Source organism: Sus scrofa, chromosome 7, assembly GCF_000003025.6.
Source record: "Sus scrofa isolate TJ Tabasco breed Duroc chromosome 7, Sscrofa11.1, whole genome shotgun sequence".
NCBI classification, from domain to species: Eukaryota; Metazoa; Chordata; class Mammalia; order Artiodactyla; family Suidae; genus Sus; species Sus scrofa.
Genome location: NC_010449.5, coordinates 115,600,509 through 115,620,976, shown reverse-complemented (window position 1 = coordinate 115,620,976; position 20,468 = coordinate 115,600,509). Strand labels below are relative to the sequence as shown.

Genomic DNA, 20,468 nt, shown 5'->3' with positions numbered 1-20,468 from the left:
AGATGACACCACACCATCTCCACGTGTCCACACTGGCAGTCCCATGAGGGTCAAGGACAGAGGGGAGGGGGCAACCAAAAGGGACTGTAGAGGAAGCATCTACAAAAGAAGCCTCCAACCTGACATTCATCGAAGGCCAAGATGGGTCCTAGGTGGGTGTAGAGGCGTGAAAGAGGTTGTGGGAGTTGAGATGGACAGGAAGCAAGGGCTCAGAAGGCCATGCACAAAGATGGTGAGTGATGTGAACAGGCCAGGCTGGGCCAGATGCCCTTCTCCTGTGATATGGGACAGATGCCGAAGTCAGTGATGAGACTGGGGGAAGGCAGGCCTGTCCAGGGAGGTGGCCACATGATGGCTAGAGGAGGAAAGGTTTAGGGGTAGTGGTAGGGCCAGGAGACCTGGCCTGCCCATGGCACCCAGAATCAGGGGTGTTGAGGAATAAATAGAGAAGACATCCAGGGGAACAAGGTCTCTGCAGAAGCGAGGTCTCAGCTACCTGACTAGAATGTGGAAGGAGAGGTTGCTGGTGAGCTGATCTCGAGCCGTAGAGCGGGCATGGGGGAGAAAGGAAAGGAAAACAGGAAAGATGCTGTGACATCCCCCTGTCAGCAGGGCCCAGCCAGCTGGCTGTGGATCTGCCTTTGGAGTCATGGGGGATGGGGGAGACTCTAGCTCGGATGATGGGAGGGTTGGCAGAAAAAGAACTGAACAGAAAGTCAGGGATGTGGATTCCAGCGGGCTTCCGGGGACTTACCCAATGTCAACCCTCATCTGTTGCCCCCGCCTCCTGTTTATCCCTCAGACTTACCCCTCCTCTCCTTCTCTCCATCACTGGGACATCTGAAAGGGCCTCTGTGGTCCCACCAGGCATTGAGTTTCTGAACAGTAGCAACCGCATCTTTTCACAAGCTCCAAGCTAATAGGGATCAATGCATGGCATTCAGTGAGTGAATGAACAAATGACAGATGCATTAGTAGATGGGAAAATTAAGGAAAACGACCCCAGAAGCTCCTCAGATAGAAAAAGGAAGGGAGAAAAGGAGAAGGAGGAGCAGAGGCGTTCCGCATCGAGGTGATGCTCGTGTCTGGGTTTCCTCATCTGTACTCAGGGGATCTTCATGGTACCCACTGCCAGGATCGAAAAAGAACCTGGCAGGTAGTAAGAGCTCAAGAAGGATCAGCTATGATGGGATGTGGGTGATGACAGGCCACATGTGGGTGTAAGTCCTGGGGCGGGGGTGTCTGTAAAGTGAGAGCAGCAAGAGACTCATGAAAACCAAGCAAACAGAGATGTTTAAAGTCAACACAATTGAAGGCAACAAGGTGAATCAAACCACGGCAACCCAAGGTCTGCATTGGGCAAGTCTGAAGAGCCCTGTAGCTCCCTGTTACCTGAGCCACCCACGCAGGGCTTGTGTTTCTGAAAAACAAGTCCCAAAGTCCCCCAGGGTCTTCTGGACATCCAGCCCTCCAGGTGGTGTCTGGAAGGACACTGCCACCCCTGCTCTCTCCCTCTTCCAGACAGACTCACTGACACTGCATCTTGGGACAGAAGAAAAGGAAGATGAGCCTGGGATGTGGTTTCACCGCTAGAAAACAAGTGTGTGCTTTCTGAGATGTCAGCAAGGATTGCTGAAAGGAGAAGAGACCTACCTTAAAGGGACCCTGTTGGCCGAAATGCCACCGACAGGCCACCCAAAAGGAAATACCAATGATAATTAAATGAAAAGTTGAAAGCCTGTAATGGCCATAATAGTCCACATATTCAAAAGGTAAAGTTAAAATGAAGTGTATGGGAAAATGGTGATAATAAAAATTTACTTTTAATATAGGTTAACATTTTTTAACAAGTGGGGGGGGGCACGAGGCCATAGCTGCGTGTTTTATTCCTTCTATTAGTTGTATTGTCACTTACAGTGCATAGCGTTGCCTTCTTTTTCTCTGGTTGAAGAGTGAAACAAGAAGCTGTGAAGGAGTCAAATTGTTCCAGAAAAAGCAAGAACGGAACCACACACAGGAAGCTGCCACAGGTTTGGGTGCAGGAGGAAAGAGGGTCCACCAGGGTGTTGCAATTCGGTAGATTCGCAAGAGGCCAAGAGGAGGCAAACCATTGATGCAAATGCAGTCCCTCTCCTGGAAGAGAAATCCTCGACTGTGTGACTAACCCTACTAATGTCAATGAGTTCTGAGAAGACAGACAAGGTATCACTTAACACCAACAGAGCCGGCCTGGCACCCCTACATTTAAACCTCACGACTACCATATGAGAAAGGGACTCAGCCTGCCCATTTTACAGAGGAGGAAACTGAGGCTCGAGAGCTGAAAGAGGTCCTCCCTTGAATTTAAGTCCCCCTACTCCTGGCTCCAACCACCCCTTACCCAACTCAACCCTCTGTACCTCGCAGGTGCTCAGAAAAATGCTCATTGCCCCTGGCCCTGTGCCCCCAGAAGAAGGGATTAGTGGCCTTTGGGGATGAGCAGAGCTGGAAGCCAAAGAGGTGTCCCCAGACAAAGCTCGTTGCTCCCCAAGTCTTTCTCCTGCTCAGCCCCTGGGAGATCAAATGTGTGTGACACTGACTTGGGGCCCAGCTATGCCTGAGGCCACCCTTAGTCTCCCATGTTATCATCTCACGTCCTTCACAACTCTGGTAGAAGTGACCATTCCTATAGCCTCATCTCCCAGATAAGGAAACGGAGGTCCAGGGAGAGGAAGTACCTAAGACCTCACAGAGAAGCTGTGGAGTGGCGCTTGAACCAGAGCTTAGCCCCAGAGTCCATGCCTTAACAGCTGCCCCACGCTGCGCCCTTAATAAGGGAGCCAGTGCCTTGAGTGTGGGGTTCCCATAATGTGAAAGGGGGATCTGAGTGTGGGGGTACGCGTGCTGGGTCTGTGTGTATTCCTGGGCACGCGGCACAGGCTGACTCCCCCACCCTGCAAGGAACTCTGCCGCGGGTACATCATCCCTGAAGTCCATCGCTCCCTGGACCAGTCGGGGCCTCTGGCCCTTGATCGGCTTGGCCCAGATCCCCTCCCCGTCCCCATCTTCCCACGGCAGACAAGACACGCCTACCCCTCAGCACTCAGGCTTCGCTCCACCCCTCTCCCACCTCTAGGCAGGCCTGGGGAATGGAGGCTGCATCTCCCCAGATGCCCCTTATTCACAGCCAGCCCGCAGCATCTTCTGAAGATATATTCACTTCCAGAGAGTCAGTCCAGATGCTACCATCAACAATTCCAGAAGTAACCAAGTGGCCAGGACTTTCTCCCCCTTGGCTTGTGGTCCGTGTCCGGGAGAATGGCCATGGGGTGTCTCTACCCCAGACATCTGTCCTTACTTAGTCTCCCACATCACCCCACCCCTTCTTCCCAGGCTGTGTCCACAGGAGCTCTCTGCAGCACGAAACACGAGAGGAGTCGGGGATGGGGTAAGGACAGGGGATAAGGGAGGGCTGAGTCAGGAGCCCTGCACTCAGAAGGGACAAGCCCCGAACCTGTGCCCCTCACTCTCTCCCCATGCTCTTTCTTCATTCCTCCTCTAAGTTCCCCCACTGTTCATGACACCTTGTGTCCCTTCTGTTCCCCGCAAGACCTACTGTGACATAAGTTCTGTGATATACCTTCCGCCACACACACACAGACCCATCTTAATCTCCGTGAGGCTCCCCTTGGCATTTCAGAAGCAGCTCAGGCCTCCTCCCTCTACGGGTGGCCCTGGAAATGTGCCAAGATGCTGATGCCAGGCCCTGGGCCAGAAGGTAACACCTGTCATCTCCCTTAATCTTCTCTGCCAGATGCAATCAGTCCGCTTACAGAGGCTCAGAGGAACTGGGTGGTTCATCCTGGGTCACACAGTCAGACCCGCAGGAACAGCGGGTGACACACAGGCCTGCCTGGGCTGGGAAGGGCCATCTGGCATCCCGGCTCTTGGCAGCTTTGTGCAAGGTGGCTTCCTGCCCCAGATCCCCGCCCCTCCCGGACCTGCTGCCACACCACCCAGAGCCGCCTTCCTTCCTCCTGTGCAGGCAAAGCCCAGGCACCGTGCTCCAGGGCACGAGGTCCCAGCACGGCAGCCAGGAGCCCCAGAGGAAGAGGTGTTCACCCCTGCACCACAGGAACCGGGCAGTGAAGGTAGACGGGGTTGAGGGGGTGGGTGGCGGCACCTTCCCATCAGCTCCAGATTGATGGGGGCCAAGCTTGGCAGCAGCCTGGGCACTTGCCTTTGCCCGTTCAGGGTGAGCACTGGGAGGGACAGCCGGCTTGGAGGGAGGCCATTGTACAGATGGGGAGACTGAGGCACGGGGAGGGGAAGGAATGCCCAGGAGGAATGGAGGGCAGGTCTCCAAGCTGTGAGCAGATGTAGAGCCCTCCGGAGATGCCCGTTCAGCCAGCTCACCGGAAAAAGTCAGGGTTTGGAAGCTGGACTGTGGTCTGGGGAGTCGGGAGGGAGGAGAGCTGGGAGCCCTCCCCTCCCAGGGTTCCTTTCTGCTCCCGTATGGGGCGTGGGACATACTCCCCTCACCGAGGTACGGAGTGGACTGAGTGAGGGAGGCCTAGAGGAAGCTCCTGGAGTCCCCCACCACAGCTCCGCCAACCCTGATTGATACTGGGGACCCCCACTGGCGCGGGGCGGCAACCTCACAAAGGGCTTAGTGTGCACACCTGACACTGGACTCTGAGCTCCCCTGAAACAGCTGTATTTCATCCTCACAGCAGCCCAGTGAGGTGGGAACTGTCTCCACCCCCATTTTACAGAAGGGGAAACTGAGGCACAGGAAGGCGACCCAGCTTGCCTGAGATCTCACAGCCCATGAATAGGGCACTGGGTTCCCTGGTCCAAACCTGTGTGCTGTAAGGATCTGCCAGCTATTCGGCTGGCAGAGCCCCACAGCTGGGACCAGGGAAACGAGAGGAGGGACAAAGATGCGATTGTTCACTCGCTCCACAATGTCTACGGAGAGCACGCTACATGCCAAGCAGGTCTGGGGTGGCGGGCACAGTGGGATGCTGTCTGCCTTAAAGGGATCAGAGCCAAGGCCCTATGGCCTCAGCCTTGCACCATCCCACCTCTCCCACCAGTGGCCCCCAGGGCCTGCAGCAGCTCGCAGACAGGGCTACCAGCCCCAGACAAATCCAGGTAGCCCATGGATCGTGTTAATCTGCTGGGAGCCGTGTCCAGTGGAAACAGAAACAGGCCTGAGGCTGCCCTCCTCCCACTCAGACAAGCCTGGACGGCAGGGTTGATTAGAAGGCTGTGCGGACAGAAACAAAGAGCCTAATGTGTGCCAGCTTTATGCAATTTTGTGTATCCTTGACAACCGTGCTGAGAAGGGGGACTGCTAAAGCCCTCCCACGCAGATGAAAATACTCCTGGTTCAGAGAGAGGGAGCAGCTCTCCTGAGGCCGCCCAGCTCTTCTTCATAGATTCACTCTCTGCCCCCTGGCCTGTGCCCATGACCACCTACAGCTGTGTTGGCATCAGTCAGGCCCTGTTTTTTTCCAGGGAAGGTGAGAGTGTTTTTGCTGTCTTTTTGTCTTTTTAGGGCTGCATCTGTGCCACATAGAAGTTCCCAGGCTAGGGGTCGAAACAGAGCTGTAGCCGTCGGCCTGTACCACAGCTCACAGAAACTCTAGATCCTTAACCCACTGAGCAAGGCCAGGGATTGAACTTGCATCCTCATGGAGCTGCAATGGGAATGCCCTTTTTTTTGTAATTATGTTTGATTTACAATGCCAAATCAATTTCTGCTGTGTAGCAAAGTGACCCAGTTGTACATATATATATATATATATATATATATATGTACATTCTTTTCTCATAATATTTTCCATCATGTCAAGAGCAGTTTTGTTTTGTTTTGTTTCACTTTGTTTTGTTTGAGGCTGGCTTGATGACTTTGGATGAGCAGCCTTTCCACCCTAAAGCCTCAATTGTCCCATCTGCCAATTGGACTCCTCATCTACTCTGCCCCCTACACCTGCAGTGGGCATTTCAAGGCAGCTCTCGCCACCAGTGGGAGTGAAGGCTGGCAAAGTCATGCCATCCCAGAGAGAGCCTGAGTCACACACTCGTCACCCACCTCGGATGAAGGATGCTGCTGCGGTTTGTGAGCTGGGCACAAAGACTCCCTTTGGTATGGGAGCAGAGGGCTGCGTGCCGCCCAGAAGGAGCACATCCGTGCAGCGTGGGCAGGCGGCAGTGTCCAGCCAGTGGACTTAGTCCCTGTTTGCTCCTCCGATAACTGGGGCGACCTTGGTTAATATTCACCAGCAGCCTCCCCCGTCAACCCTCTGGGTCCACGGCTTAAATACAGGTGAGGACAGGGCTCTGTCTCCTCAGCCTTGGTCACAAGCCCCGGCCTGGGACAGTGAATCGTAAGTACGCCTTCCACTGGCGAGCACCTCTCCAGAGGCCTCTGGGGCTCTGTGCTGCCGGGACAGGCCCCGGGATGCAGGGAGGATGGAGCGGGTTGGGGCATGATACCTGCAAAGGCGATGAAGGCCAAGGCAAGCAGACTCCCCTAGAGGCACACGAAGATGCCAAGGGAAGCCCACAGTTCTGTTCTGGGCATTTGTGTAGAGGATGGTGGCCCGATGAGCTGCTGAAACTCTGGGCTTGTGGTCCAGTCTAGCTTCCCCACCAGGTCCCTACGTGAGCCTGGGCACCTCAGTGTCCGTCTCAGAGCCTTGTCTTTCTCATCTGTAGACGTGGAAAAAGGTACATACCTGAGCAGGAGGGGAGGTGCTGGGACTTACAGAACAAAAGGGCAGGAAAGACGCAGGAGCTGTGCCGGCAGGAACATGCTCCCTCCTGGGGCCCAGATGCCAGAGCCAGCCCCCCACTTGCACCTGCTTATAAAGGGCCAGTTTAGTTCCTGGCAGGTATTGAGGGAAGACCTGGGAAGGATTGGGGAGCAGGAAAGGACCCTAGGGCTGCTGTTACTATGACAGCAGGAGACCCAGGAGCGCTCGGAAACAGCCACAGTAGCAATAACTGATGCCTCCCGCGAACTGAGTGTGCTCCAGGCATTTCTCGGCACTTTGCACCTATTTCGCTTGCATAATAGCTTTATGTAGTACACTCTCATCATCTCTGGGAAACGGATTCAGAGAGGTGAAGTAACTTGTCCAAGGTCACCCAGCAGATAGTGAATCGAACTTGGGCATTCTGACTTCACACAGCCTCTGAGCATAGCCACAAAATGATGCTGCCGCTCTTCATTCAGCCAGGTCCCCGCTAATGTTTTCTGTTCCCAGGCCTCTGCCTTCAGCTTTTATATAGAGAGAAGAGTTAAATGCCAAGTTCTGGGCTTGAAATGCCGAGGATTCCGTTCAGATCTGTAAGCAACCAGAGCTGTGGTTTGCAGTAAGTTAACCTCCTTAGGCTGCAATTTTTCCATCTATAAAACGGCGCTCATAATAATGCCCACCTTGCAGGGTAAGTTTGAGAGAAGATTAGATGAGGCAGTGCATGGAAAGCACCTGCTCTTTCCTAAGAGTGATGATGATGCTCTGAGGGGTGCTGATGCTGAGGTCTGCTAGGAATAGGGCTTGGCCGCTAATAGGCAATCCACAGAGACTTGGAGAATTGAACTGAACATTCCCCAAACTCAGGGGCAGCTCTTTGCTGAGCAGGGTTCCCCCCTCTTGTCCTGGGCAGTGTGGCAACTGCCCAGGAAGAAATCTCAGGTGTGAACCCTACCTGAGCACAGGTGCAGGGAGGACTACCACCCCTGGTAGGTGCCTGCCCGTCCAGGTGCCCTTGTCCATTCCTCACATTGACCTTGTAAGACAGTCTTTGCTCTACTTTATAGGAAGCCAAGGCTCAAAGGAATGAAGCCACCTGCCCTTAAGGGGTAAAGCTGGGTCACACCTCGGCTTAATTAGTGCCATGTCTCAGCAGGTTATGACTTTATGCCACAGTCTCTTTTTTGGCTCTGCCCTCAGTCACTCTTGGGGCTCATTTTATGTCCTGGGGGAAATGGCATGAGATGAGACAGGACGGCTCTATTCCCTGTCCTGCACCTGCTCCAGACTCGGCAAGTGTCCCTGTGACATCTTTGTCTTTTGGCTTAAAGTTGGGTCCTTACACCTCTGGGTGCCTCACCATTTACTTTCTCACCTCTGGTTGGCTCCCTGGTGCTGGAATTGGAGCATGCGGGCTGCTGCCTTTGACAGAAGGGGAAGGGAAGGCAGAAGCCTCGGGTCTCTGAGGTTATAAGGAACAGATTGGAAGGCACAATGAAGCCAACAGAGGCTCAAGGCCAGTGTCAGAGCCCTCAGGCCCTGATTCTGATGTTCACAGAGTCTGAGACCTGGGAACACGCTGTCCCCAGCTGTAGGAGAGGTGGGAAAACCAAGGCTTTCTCCAACCCACTTTGTCCCTGACTCACTGTGTGGTCTTGGCAAGGCCCTGACCTTTTCCTGGCTTCAGACTGTTTACCCTAAAAAGAGGAAGGCATTCCCATGGTGGCTCAGTGGTAATGAACCCAACTAGTATCCATGAGGTTGCCCGTTCGAGCCCTGGCCTCACTTGGTGGGTTAAGGATCCGGTGTTGCCATGAGCTGTGGTGTAGGTCACAGACACAGCTTGGATTCTGTGATATTGTGGCTGTGAGGTAGGCCGGCAGCTGTAGCTCTGATTTGACCCCTAGCCTTGGAACTTCCATATGCCACAGGTATGGCCCTAAAAAGACAAAGGAAAAAAAAAGGAGGAAGCCAGAGTAGGTGAGGTAACCCCAGGCAGGTGGATTGGGTGGGGCGTGCTTACCCTAGCTGTGCTGCAGCCCCGCCTTATCCACCCCACACCAGCCTTGTTACCTTTTCAAGGCCAGCGGCCCTCTCAGTGGGAAGGCACCTCACTCAGCCTGTGCCCCCTGGAAAGCCTCTGTCCATCTTGCTCCACCAAACCCAGACACCCCTCTAAAGAAAAGTGCAGCCTTCATACACAGGGATTTCTGTTAGGTCTCCCCACTCTTATACAGTTAGGCAGAATGAGGCCCAAGGAGGAGAAGATGCTTGCCCAAGGCCAAGTGGACAGAGGGGGCCCTGGAAGGGCTGGAAGCCACAGCCTCTCAGGCCACTCAGCATATGTACTGTCCCCACCCTGCAGAGGCCCCAGTCCCTCAGGGTCTCTAAGCCCCGCAAAGATGGGAAATTTCCACAAACCCTGGGAGACCACACCCGAAACCAGTGGGGAAGTGAAGAGAAACCTCAGGGAGATGGAAATATACAGAATTAATCTTAGCACCATCTTCAGCTCTGAAACCACTGGCTGGTTTTAAGAAAATTATAAACAGGTCTTACATAATACATGGATTGCTCTATTTGGATTATTTAGATGCCAGAAAAAAAAAAAAAAGGTAGTGGAAAGAAACCAGTTCTGGTTTCATCTTGTTGCTTTATTGAAAAGAAACTTTTCAAAGTCCAAGAGGGTGGATGAAACCTAACATTTCATATTTCCATCTGCCCCCACCCCGGCACCCTGCAGGTTTTCATGTGCTAAGTTCAAGGGCTCCTTTGTCTTTGTATCTTATTAAACTGATGATTTTAGTTATGTGACAAATAGCTAGTACATGGCCCTAGGCACATGGCCTTACTGTCCCCATCTGGGAAGAATGCAGGTTCTATTTATCATTCAGCCTGGTGGCCCAAGGTGGGGACCTATCTGGAGTAGAGGGAGCATGCGGGGCAGAGCTGGCCCTCTGTTGCTGTGGGTGATATTGGCCTGGCTCATCACTAGACACTGATCTTGCTGGTTCAGCCGCAGGCTTTGTCATTCCCTGTTGTCTCCCCTCAGCCATGAAACTCTCCCCCCGCCATCCTCTAAAGGCGTCTCGTTCTCCCCCAGTAGCCTTGCCTTCAATGTAATCTGTTCTCTTAGATGCCTTCCATAGAAGGTTTGGTGTTTGGCTTATTTCACTAAATCCTCCCAACAACCTCACTTTTTTTTTTTTTTTTTTTTTTTTTTTTTTTTGCTTGTTAGGGCAACACTCAAGGCATATGGAGGTTCCCAGGCTAGGGGTCAAATTGGAGCTTCAGCTGACAGTCTACACCATAGTCACAGCAATGGCAGGATCCAAGCCATATCTGCAACCTACACACGGCTCATGGCAACATCAGATCCTTAACCCACTGAGCGAGGCCAAGGATCAGACCTGTGGCCTCATGGATACACGTTGGGCTTGTAACCCACAGAGCCACTACGGGAACTCCCAACAGCCTCACTTCTACATGTGGCAAAATGAGAGCCAGAGAGACTAAATGACTCAGCCTAGGTCACAGAGCAAACAGTGGGAGAGACCTGGCTTAGAACTCAGGTCTGTCTGAAAAGAAAAGAAATATTTTTTCAACTCTTACGATCCCCCTTACACACACACACACACACACACAAAACCCACTATACAGGAAAGACCAGCCCTCGAACTCCCAGCCCTGCAGAGAACAGAGCTGGGACGCAGGTGGTAACCAGGTGAGCAGCTAAGGGACCACAACCCATTCATGCAGCTGAGGTCACAGACTCTCTGTGAGGGCCTCCAGCTCAGGAACATCCACCTGGGACAGAGGTTCACTGAGAGGGTTGAGCGGGGACCACTCCCCAGCAGGGTTTCCTCACAGCTCCCCTGCGCTCTGGCTGTGTGTCATTGGCCAAGATCCTTCCCACTCTGGGCTGCAGCCTTTCTGTCCATTCAGCAGCAGGCTTCAGGCGAAGCCCTCCGGGGCCTGTTCCAGATCCAGCCATCCCGGGCCTCATCTGAACCGCTTCCTGGCTGATCACGGGCTGGTCATCACGCTTCCTGGGCCTCAGTGCCCCCTTTTGAAAAGAGGGGCAGTGACACATATACCTCGGGGTCATTGCAGATGTCACTGCCACCCAGAGCATGGCCTCCCGAGCCGGACTGCCCAGCTGTGTGAGTCTGGTCCTGCTCCCCTACTGCTCTGTCACCGTGAACACGTGGCTTAACCCTCTAGGAGCTTGGACCTCCTCGCTTGTCAGCCAGGATTGTCAAATGACCCACTGGCACCGGAAGGCATTGAGATACGACAATAAGGTGCTTAGGATGGACCAGGCATGTGGTGAGCGCTCCAAAGGCTCCGCTATTGCTCTGAGTCTTTCAGTGATGCTGATGTAGGCAAGGGCTTGGCAAAGAGACGTTCGCTAAATGGTCCTTGCTTTTCCCTGTTGTCCATCAGTGGCCAAGGGCTCCTGGTGAGACCCGACTCAGGCGTGGTCCCCTTCTCTCCCCTGCAGGACAATGGCATCCTCCAGCACGTGGGGCCTCCTCCTGCTGGCGGGCCTATGCTGCCTGGTCCCCATCTCCCTGGCTGAGGGTCTCCAGGGACACGCTGTCCAGGAGACAGACGTCCCCAGGCACGACCATGAGCAACACCAGGAAGCCGCCTGCCACAGGATCGCCCCCAACCTGGCCGACTTCGCCTTCAGCCTGTACCGCCAGGTGGCCCGTCAGTCCAATACCAGCAACATCTTCTTGTCCCCAGTGAGCATCGCGACGGCCTTCGCCATGCTCTCCCTGGGGACCAAGGGTGCTACTCACGCTGAGATCCTGGAGGGCCTACAGTTCAACCTCACTGAGAAAGCAGAGGCAGAGATCCACGAAGGCTTCCAGCATCTTCTCCACACCCTCAACCAGCCAGACAACCAGCTGCAACTGACCACCGGCAACGGCCTGTTCGTTGACAAGAAGGCCAAGCTGGTGCCCAAGTTTTTGGAGGATGTCAAGAACCTCTACCATTCCGAAGCCTTCTCCATCAACTTCAGGGACACCGAAGAGGCCAAGAAATGCATCAACGATTACGTAGAAAAGGGCTCCCAGGGAAAAATTGTGGATTTGGTAGATGAGCTTGACAAAGACACCGTATTTGCTCTGGTGAACTACATATTCTTTAAAGGTAAGCTTGTTCCCACAGAAAAACCCCAGCCTCACTCGGTTCTTTTTTTTTTTTTTTTTTTTTTTTTGGTCTTTTGTCTTTTTAGGGCCGCACCTGCGGCATATGGAGGTTCTCAGGCTAGGGGTCTAATTGGAGCCGCAGCTGCCAGCCTATGCCACAGCCACGGCAATGCCAGATCTAAGCCCCATCTGTGACCTACAGCACAGCTCACAGCAATGCCGGAGCCTCAACTCCCTGAGCAAGGCCAGGGATCAAACCCGCAACCTCATGGCTCCTCATGGGATTCACTTCCGCTGTGCCGCAACGGGAACTCCATGAACACTCAGTTCTTAAAATCTCCTGGCCATGCAGGGTCGGGTAGAGCTCTGCATCTCTGCGTGTTATTCAGTTTTCCACACGTGACCAAAACAGGTTGGGGAACCGTAGATGAAAAGTCAAATCATCATCTTCTCTGCAGGACTTTTCAGGGCCTTAAATGTCCTTAGATGCATTGGGAATCCCTACCATGGAGGACATATAATGTGCAGTGTCTCCCAAAATAGTCAGCTAGAACAATACATTTTGACAGAATTGAAAAAAGGAATAGGGGACGTTCCCCTGTGGCACAGCAGGTTAAGGATCTGGCGTTGCTGCAGCTGTGGCACAGGTGGCAACTGTGATGAGGGTTCGATCCCTGGCCTGGGAACTTCCACATGGCTGGGGCAGGACAAAAAAAAAAAAAAACCCAAGGGATTAGGATTTCGTGAAACACATCTGACAACTCTAGCGTAGAGGAAATGGTAGTAGATTGGAGTCAAGATGCAAATCCTTCCTTTACCACTTGTTAGCTGCTTGCCTATCAACAAGTCATGTGACCACTTTGAAGTTAATTTCCTCTCTGTAACATGGACATCATAATAGCTTTGTTGTGAATTTCTGTAAGGATTATAACAAGTTACAAGAACATGGGAAATATGCTTACATAGTAGGTGCTTAACTAAACTTGAATCCCAGGCTGCCTTCCTCCCTCTGAATGATGAGAATGTCAGGACCTGCGGCCCCAGAGGGTATTCTAAGGCAGTTTAAACAGTCCACAGTGATCGTCTGGGGTAGGGAAGGTGAGAGGCAAGGCCAGGGGCTGCCTCCTCCACACGGTCAGAGGAGGGAGAACAGCGTGCTGGAGAGGCCGAGCCCCGGGGCCAGCACATCCCAGGTCCCAGCGCCACTGTGGGACTTCAGTGGGTCCCATCCCCTCCCCAGCTTCAGTCTCCTCCCCTCAACAGAGGGAAAAATTGGCCCCTGGCATCCCCGAGCCAACCTCCCTTAAATTAGCCAGATGATGGAGCCGAGGTGGTGCTGCCCAGGCACCTGCATTTCACATGGTCCAGGACAAGGCCATTAGAGTAGGGACAAGAGTGATTTCCCTGGATAATGAGACCCACCAAAGACCAGGGGCGAGGGAGACTCAGACAAGGAGGTGCCAAGTATGACTTGGAGTCAAGATGCAAATCCTTCCTTTACCACTTATTAGCTGCTTACCTATCAAGTCATGTGACCACTTTGAGAGCTCCTTACTCTGCACTGTCAGATGGGCACCCTCAGCAGCCATAATATAGAAATTCTGGATCTACTTTGGTCTTGCATTATCCTCCCCAAATGCCTCTCAGTAGACTGTTGGTTTTAGCCCATTTTATAGATGGTGAAGCTGAGGCTCGGAGGGAACTCTCACACCGAGAGGCTCGGGGCTCCTTAATCCTGTCTCATTTCTCTCAACCTCTCCCGCCCCTGGTTGATGCCCGCCATCCCCCCTCTCCAGGCAAATGGGAGAAGCCCTTCGAGGTGGAGCAAACCACAGAGGAGGACTTCCATGTGGACGAGGAGACCACAGTCAAGGTGCCCATGATGAACCGCCTGGGCATGTTCGACCTCCACCACTGTGAGAAGCTCTCCAGCTGGGTGCTGCTGATGGACTACGTGGGCAACGCCACCGCCTTCTTCATCCTGCCCGACCAGGGAAACTGCACCAGCTGGAGGACATGCTCACCAAGGAAATCCTCGCCAAGTTCCTGGAAAAGAGATACCCAAGGTGACTTCCCAAACCAGAGGCTGACCAGGGAGCTGGCGACTCAGGTCCAGCCGGAGGGTAGGGGGTTGGAGCCACATCCATGGTCATGGCCACTGCGCATGACGTTGGGCTTCCAAGAGAGGCCAGCATCCGTTCAGGTAGGACCAGAGAGGGACAGGCCGGGGCAAGGACATCCTCCCCAGCCTGGACACTCTGCCCCTTCCAGTGGCCAGGGCCCGGTGCAGGGAGAGCAGTGCCAACACGGGGTGTGGGTGAGCCCAGAAGGAAGAGGTGGGCTTCCTGGCAAAGGCACCAGGCGGGGCGGAGTTACAGGGTAGAAAGGCCACGCAAGACACGGGACACCTGCTCAGAGAGGCCGGTGATCAAAGGCCCGGAGCGGGCAACGCCAGGACTTGTTTCAGGCTGGTTCTGGTTCCTCTGTCCCCAGAGGAGTGTGCGTTGACCAGGTCCCCATCCTGCACCCAAATGAGTGCAGATCTCCGTGCTCTCTGTGTGCTTAGATGCAGCCCTGCCCGGAGGAACTCCGTTGTCTTGCACAATATAAACAAACATGAAAATCCAGAGACGTGTAGGGCTGAAAAACAAATGGAAGTTCTAATGGCTCTTCCTGGCTCCACCTGCACCCATGTTCCTGAGAGCAGAGAACAGGAGAAGCTGGATCTAGAACAGGCCAAATAGAGCCTGAGGGCCAGTCACCCCATCGGTCAGATTCTGCTGGGGGCTCACATCGTCCCCATGGCAAATGCGGGCTGCACTCCAGCCCCATGCACTCACTCGTCATTCACTAAACCGATGTCGCTCAGAACCGCCACCCCACCCACGGTCCCCTGGGATCCCAGCTCCAGAAGAGTCCCACTCTTGTGGGAGTGACCAAACCCTGTAGGGAAGCAGTGATGCCCAGTCCTTCCCGAAGTCATCCTGGATCAGCCTGGAGGGCTCCTCAGAGGAGGTGGCATTGGAGAGGCTTTTCAGGACAAGAGAATCCCTGTGATTCTAACATCCTCTGACCCCAGGTGCAGGGGAGCCCAAAGTAGAATAACCCAAGGTGGACCCCGCCCCCTCGAGTGGGCAGGGGATGGGGCACCACGTGGGAGGGACAACCAGGAAAGGAAACCCTTTCCATATGGTGAAACTTCTTTATTTTCTAACCATCACGACAGTTCTGCCAATCTACATTTGCCCAAACTGACCATTTCTGGAACCTATGATCTGAAATCTCTCCTGGGCAACCTGGGCATCACCAAGGTTTTCAGCGACGAGGCGGACCTCTCGGGTGTCACTGAGGAACAGCCTCTGAAGCTGTCCAAGGTGAGTGTGACCCTGACGTCTGGAGGTCAGAATGGGCGTGGGCGCTGCAGCTCGGGGGCGAGGCTGAGCTAGGGACAGAGGGACACAAGCACCCCTGCAGGCCGAGCCCCCGAGGAGTGAGTGCCACGGCTCCACCAAGACAAGAATGTGGTCCAATAACTGAAGGGAAGAGGTGGCCTCACGGGTGCTTTTCAGGGACCTGCTCTGAGGTTGTGTCACTCTAAGGTTGTCTCATCCTTGGCCGGAGACGTCCCTGCTTTGGGTCCCAGTAGACCCCTAACCACCCAGAGAGGCTTAGGCTAGAGATTGCAAAGGACCTTTGGCCCCTGCGTCTGCACACCAGGAGCTTCTGGTGAATCGCTGAGTCTGGGTTATAGAGTGATTTTCACCAAAGATGCCATTTGTTCAGGAGAATTACAGGCGCCCAAAGAAACAATTGCAGCTTGGTGCCTGCTGTGAACGGAGGGCCTGGGAAGGTCCCCATCACGTCCTGCTCCCCAGGGAGCTTAGCATCTGATGGTACAAACAAGAGATGAGCCCAGGGGACAAAGCACAGGACACTCTGCCTCCCAGAGTTCCTGTTGTGGCTTAGCAGTAATTAACCCGACTAGTATCCATCCATGAGGTTGCGGGTTCGATCCCTGGCCTCATTCAGTGGGTTAAGGATCCGGCGTTGCCATGAGCTGTGGTGCAGGTTGCAGACGTGGCTCAGATCCCACATTGCTGTGGCTGTGGCGTAGGCCAGCAGCTGCAGCTCTGATGGGACCCCTGTTCTGGGAACGTCCATATGCCACAGGGGCAGCCCTAAACATTTTTTTTTGAAGAAGAAAAATAAAGAAAATCTGCCTCCGGAGGGGTTGAGTTGCTTCCCAGGGCCAATGGGGAGGCTGGTCAAGAAGAGGCAAGGGTGCCGGGTAGGTCAGAGACAAAGGCCTTGAGCAGGTGACTGCGCTGTGTGTCCCCTGCCAGGAGAGGAGGCCAAGCTGGGGAAGGACGGGCCAGGCGGTGAGAGAGGCCAGGGGGCCCCTCCTGGCAAGGCTCTCCTCCTGGGCCTTGCTGCAGGCCCGGGCTGGGGGGCTGGGCAGCCCCACCTCCGCTCAGACCAGACACTTGTTCTCTCCCCTTCAAGGCGCTGCACAGGGCCGTGCTGACCATTGACGAGAAAGGGACAGAGGCCACAGGGGCCACGATTCTGGAAGCCATCCCCATGTCTATACCCCCAAATGTCAAGTTCAACAAGCCTTTCCTCTTCCTCATCTACGATACAAAAACCAAAGCTGTCCTCTTCATGGGAAAAGTCATGAATCCCACCCAAAAATAACGGCCTTCCTGGGACAGGTCCCCTCCCTCTGTGGCATTAAAGAATGACTGACCCAGCCCCGGCTGGTGTGTGACGCGTTCCCTCCTCCATCCTTCTGTGTCCAAGTCTCTCTTTACGCCCCCAGGGTGTGTGTGGAATCCAGACCACAACCGTCTTTCGAGTGCCCACCGCATCAGGGGTTATTGGCATTACACTGCCCGCCCTGGGTAGGATGAAATGTCTACTGAAGCCCACCGCTTACTGCCTCTTCCTCAGTCACTGTGGAAAAGCTCCCCTGGACTCCCCCAGTGGAAGCCACACAGGCTCAGAGCCAGCCCGTGGTCCCCAGCCCCACCAAGAGTCCACAGGTCCTCCCGCTTGGCCTCCAGCCCTGCCGGCGCTCACCGCAGCCACTGCCCCCAACCCACCACCACCAGAGCCCCTCCTCCTGCGGGGCTGCCCTTGTTCCCAGAGCCTTCAGCTCACGTGGGGACAGTGAGCTGCTGTGCCTCCTGCAGAAGAGTGAGAAGATCAGGTCCCCTTCTGTCCCACCTGGTCACCTGAGCCAGGCTGGGATCCTGACTGCTCACGGGTCTTTGTTGCAAAAGGCTCTGGTTCATTTTTCCAGGACCCTTTCCGATGGGGCTGGACTGGGAACACATCCTTCTGTCTTCGTCACTCCATCTCTGCCCCAGGACCCTCAAACATGCAACCCTTAGCAGCAGGTCGCATGTCCCTGCTAAAGAGAAAGACTTGATCTGTACCACCTGCTCAAGCTCACCGAGTGGTCAGGCCGCTAAGATCAGCCACCCTACACCCTGGTGTCCTCCTTAGTCACAGGGCCAAGGTGCCCCGGATGGCCCTGAAAAGTCCTCACAATGGTTCCTGGATCACAGGAGAGGAACAGAGCAGAGCCCCGACCCCCAGTGCCCCCAACCCTCCCATAGCTAAGCTCTATCAGAGGCCTCTTGCCCTGTTCCTGCCCACGGCCCTCCCTGGAGCAGCCAGCAGGAGCCAGCTGCCTGAACGTTCTTGAGCGTTCGCTTGTCCCGTGGAACAACAGCCCCATCCTCCACGCACCTAGGGGTCACCGTCCAGGTGCTCCTTGGGACGGCTCTACATTAAAATACGCCAGAAGAACAGGGTCGTATCACAATTACACCATTTAAGACAAAATGGCCACATCTCTGCAATTTCTTACACCTCCGTAAGGGATAAAGATTAGACTGTTTCCCCAGGAAGTCTCATATCCTCTAGAGGCTCCTCTGCCTAGAGACTTCCAACTTCTACAAATTCTGCTAAGGCTGCGAACATCACCCAGCACCTAGAATGATGCCAGACCTGATGGTCTGAAGACCCGTATTAAGTTCAGACTCTGCCGCTTTCCAACTGTGTGACTTTAGCGAAGTCGCCAAACCTCTCTGATCCTCAGTAGCCTCATTGTGGTTACAAAACCTCCCTTGCGTTGGTGTGGGGGTTCCCAGAAGAGGACTGAAAGTTTTCAAAAGGCAGCACATGAGGGCGCCAGCGTCAAGGACTGGGTTTGCGGCGTCTGTGAGTTTCCTCTCTAAGCCTGGCTCCCTGGGAGGGGCCCACTGAGCATTTTCTCTTTGAATCCTCGCAGCAGCCCTGTGCTGGCGGGAGCTCTGCTCTTTTCTGCTGCACGTTCTAGAGAGGAAGAAACCGAGGCTCAGAGAGGCTCATTGTCTTGTTCGAGGTCGTGGTAAGTGGCAAGGCTGGCTTCAGAGGATCTCCTGGTTCTCCCAGCTCGCACGTTACACCAGATGGGCCTGCAAGGTTTACACCCTCCTTCAAGTGTGAGGTGGCTGGGGGCCCACTGCACATGCCTAGGATGCCTCTGCAAGAAAATCAGCTCCTGGATCTGCCGGAGCGCGTCCCACCCGCATTTAAAGAAATGACAGCCTCGAGCAAGTGCCACTGCCTACACCTCAATATTGGCACCTGTGGGTGGAAAGAGGCACATGCAAAGGCCACTCGGAATTCCTGAGAGTCCAGGGAATTCACCTAAGACACCGTCATTTCATGTCGAAGGGTGGCCTGTCATTACATTACTCTGGACTCTGGTTGGCAGAGAGACCCAATTAACTTAAAGCCCAAGGGGATTCCAGTGGCTCCTATGGGAACCAGCAGAGTCCATTCATGGGGCAGGGGGCTTGGGGAGAGGGCAAAGCATTACAGAAACCTTGTCATAAGAAGGACAAGAATGTGTGGAATTCCCGTTGTGGCTCAGTGGTTTAGAACCCGACTAGTATCCAGAGGATGAGGGTTTGATCCCTGGCCTCGCTCAGTGGGTTAAGAATTCGGCATTGCCCTAAGCTGTGCTGTAGGTTGCAGATGCAGCTCGGATTCTGCATTGCTGCGGCTGTGGTGTAGGCCGGCAGCTGTAGCTCCAGTTCAGCCCCTTGCCTGGGGACTTCCTTATGCTGCCGCTGGTGTGGCCCTAAAAAGAAAAAAAAAATTTTAATGAAAAAAAGGACAAGAGTGTACCACACATCAGGCAGGTCAGCTTTGCCTGTTCATAGAGATTGAAATGTATTCACCAACTAGTCTGATCCTCACAATTGGCCCTTGAAGGGCAGAGCTGGGAATCGTTATCCCCAATGGACAGATCTGGAAATGGACGTCCAGCAGGTTACAGGCCTCGAAGGCAGGCCCCTCACTCTTTGGCCTGGGCTGCCCTGAGGCCATATGTTCCCCAGTCCATCTCAGACCTTAGGAACAATTCCAACTGCCCAGTCCACAAGGTGGTCTGCCTCTCTGCCCAGGCACCAGCTGAATCACAGATGCTGGAGGTGCTGGGCTGGTCCAGGTCAGTTTGCCCCTCCAGGCAGGGCCCCAGCTCTACTCCAATGAGAGGGAAACACACAAGCATGCTCCAGGCTCAGACAGGGACAACGCAGAAGTGACATTTACAGCTCCCTTTCAGTTTGCAGGGAAAAGACATACTCATTAGATTTTTAAGGACAGATAAATGAAGCTTTGAGGTTAAATGCAAGCCCTCGGATGACCGGTGAGGCCACCTGAGCCTCATTCAAAACATGAGGACAGGAGTTCCCGTCGTGGCGCAGCGGTTAACGAATCCAACTAGGAACCATGAGGTTGTGGGTTCGGTCCCTGCCCTTGCTCAGTGGGCTAAGGATCCGGTGTTGCCGTGAGCTGTGGTGTTGTTTGCAGACGTGGCTTGGATCCCGCGTTGCTGTGGCTCTGGTGTAGGCCGGTGGCTACAGCTCCGATTGGACCCCTAGCCTGGGAACCTCCATCTGCCGCGGGAGCAGCCCAAGAAATAGCAAAAAGACAAAAAATAAAAAAAATGAGGACAAAGGTCAAGGGTGCTTCTGATGGGCACTGATTCAGAAAGGGCACTGATTCAGAAAGGGGAAATACTGATTGCATCTCGATTTCTGTCCCAGGAGCTCGCCTGGTCCTCCACAAGCCCATGGGGTGGGCATTAGTTCACCAAGAAAAAGAAAACCTCCTTCACGGGGCATGTGCAAAATCCCAGGGATGGAGGGTGGGAGGCAGACCCAGGTCCCAACCTCAAAGAACGCTGGTCTGCGGCTGTGGACAGTGGGTAACAAGGCTGGGATGTTACGGTTAATGAGAAGAAATGTGTGTATATATGTTTGGTCTCCATCCCCAGTTCTGGCGCCAGGATCCTAAAACCCTTGGCAATTCCTAAGTGGCCTTTGCTGTGCTAATGAGGGGGATCCTGAAAAGCCCCCAAGTCATCTGGGGATGGGGTTGGTTGCCATGGGAAACCAACCCAAACTTCAAGAGGGGAAGAGGGATTGGAGACTGAGTTTAAACACCAAGGGTCAGCAAGTTAATCAATCATGCCGGTGTAATGAAGCCTTCAAAAAAGCCA

The 20,468-nt window shown here is 54.1% G+C and overlaps 1 protein-coding gene across 2 annotated transcripts; it reads left to right on the top strand.

The window, feature by feature from the left end:
* Positions 4,062 to 16,695, top strand: SERPINA1 (serpin family A member 1). Of its 2 annotated transcripts, none has more exon segments than NM_001348942.1 (6): positions 4,062 to 4,130; positions 11,251 to 11,909; positions 13,705 to 13,898; positions 13,901 to 13,974; positions 15,135 to 15,282; positions 16,412 to 16,658. In NM_001348942.1, coding segments are annotated over 5 exon segments (1,263 nt in total). In that variant the 5' UTR covers positions 4,062 to 4,130; positions 11,251 to 11,254; the 3' UTR covers positions 16,604 to 16,658.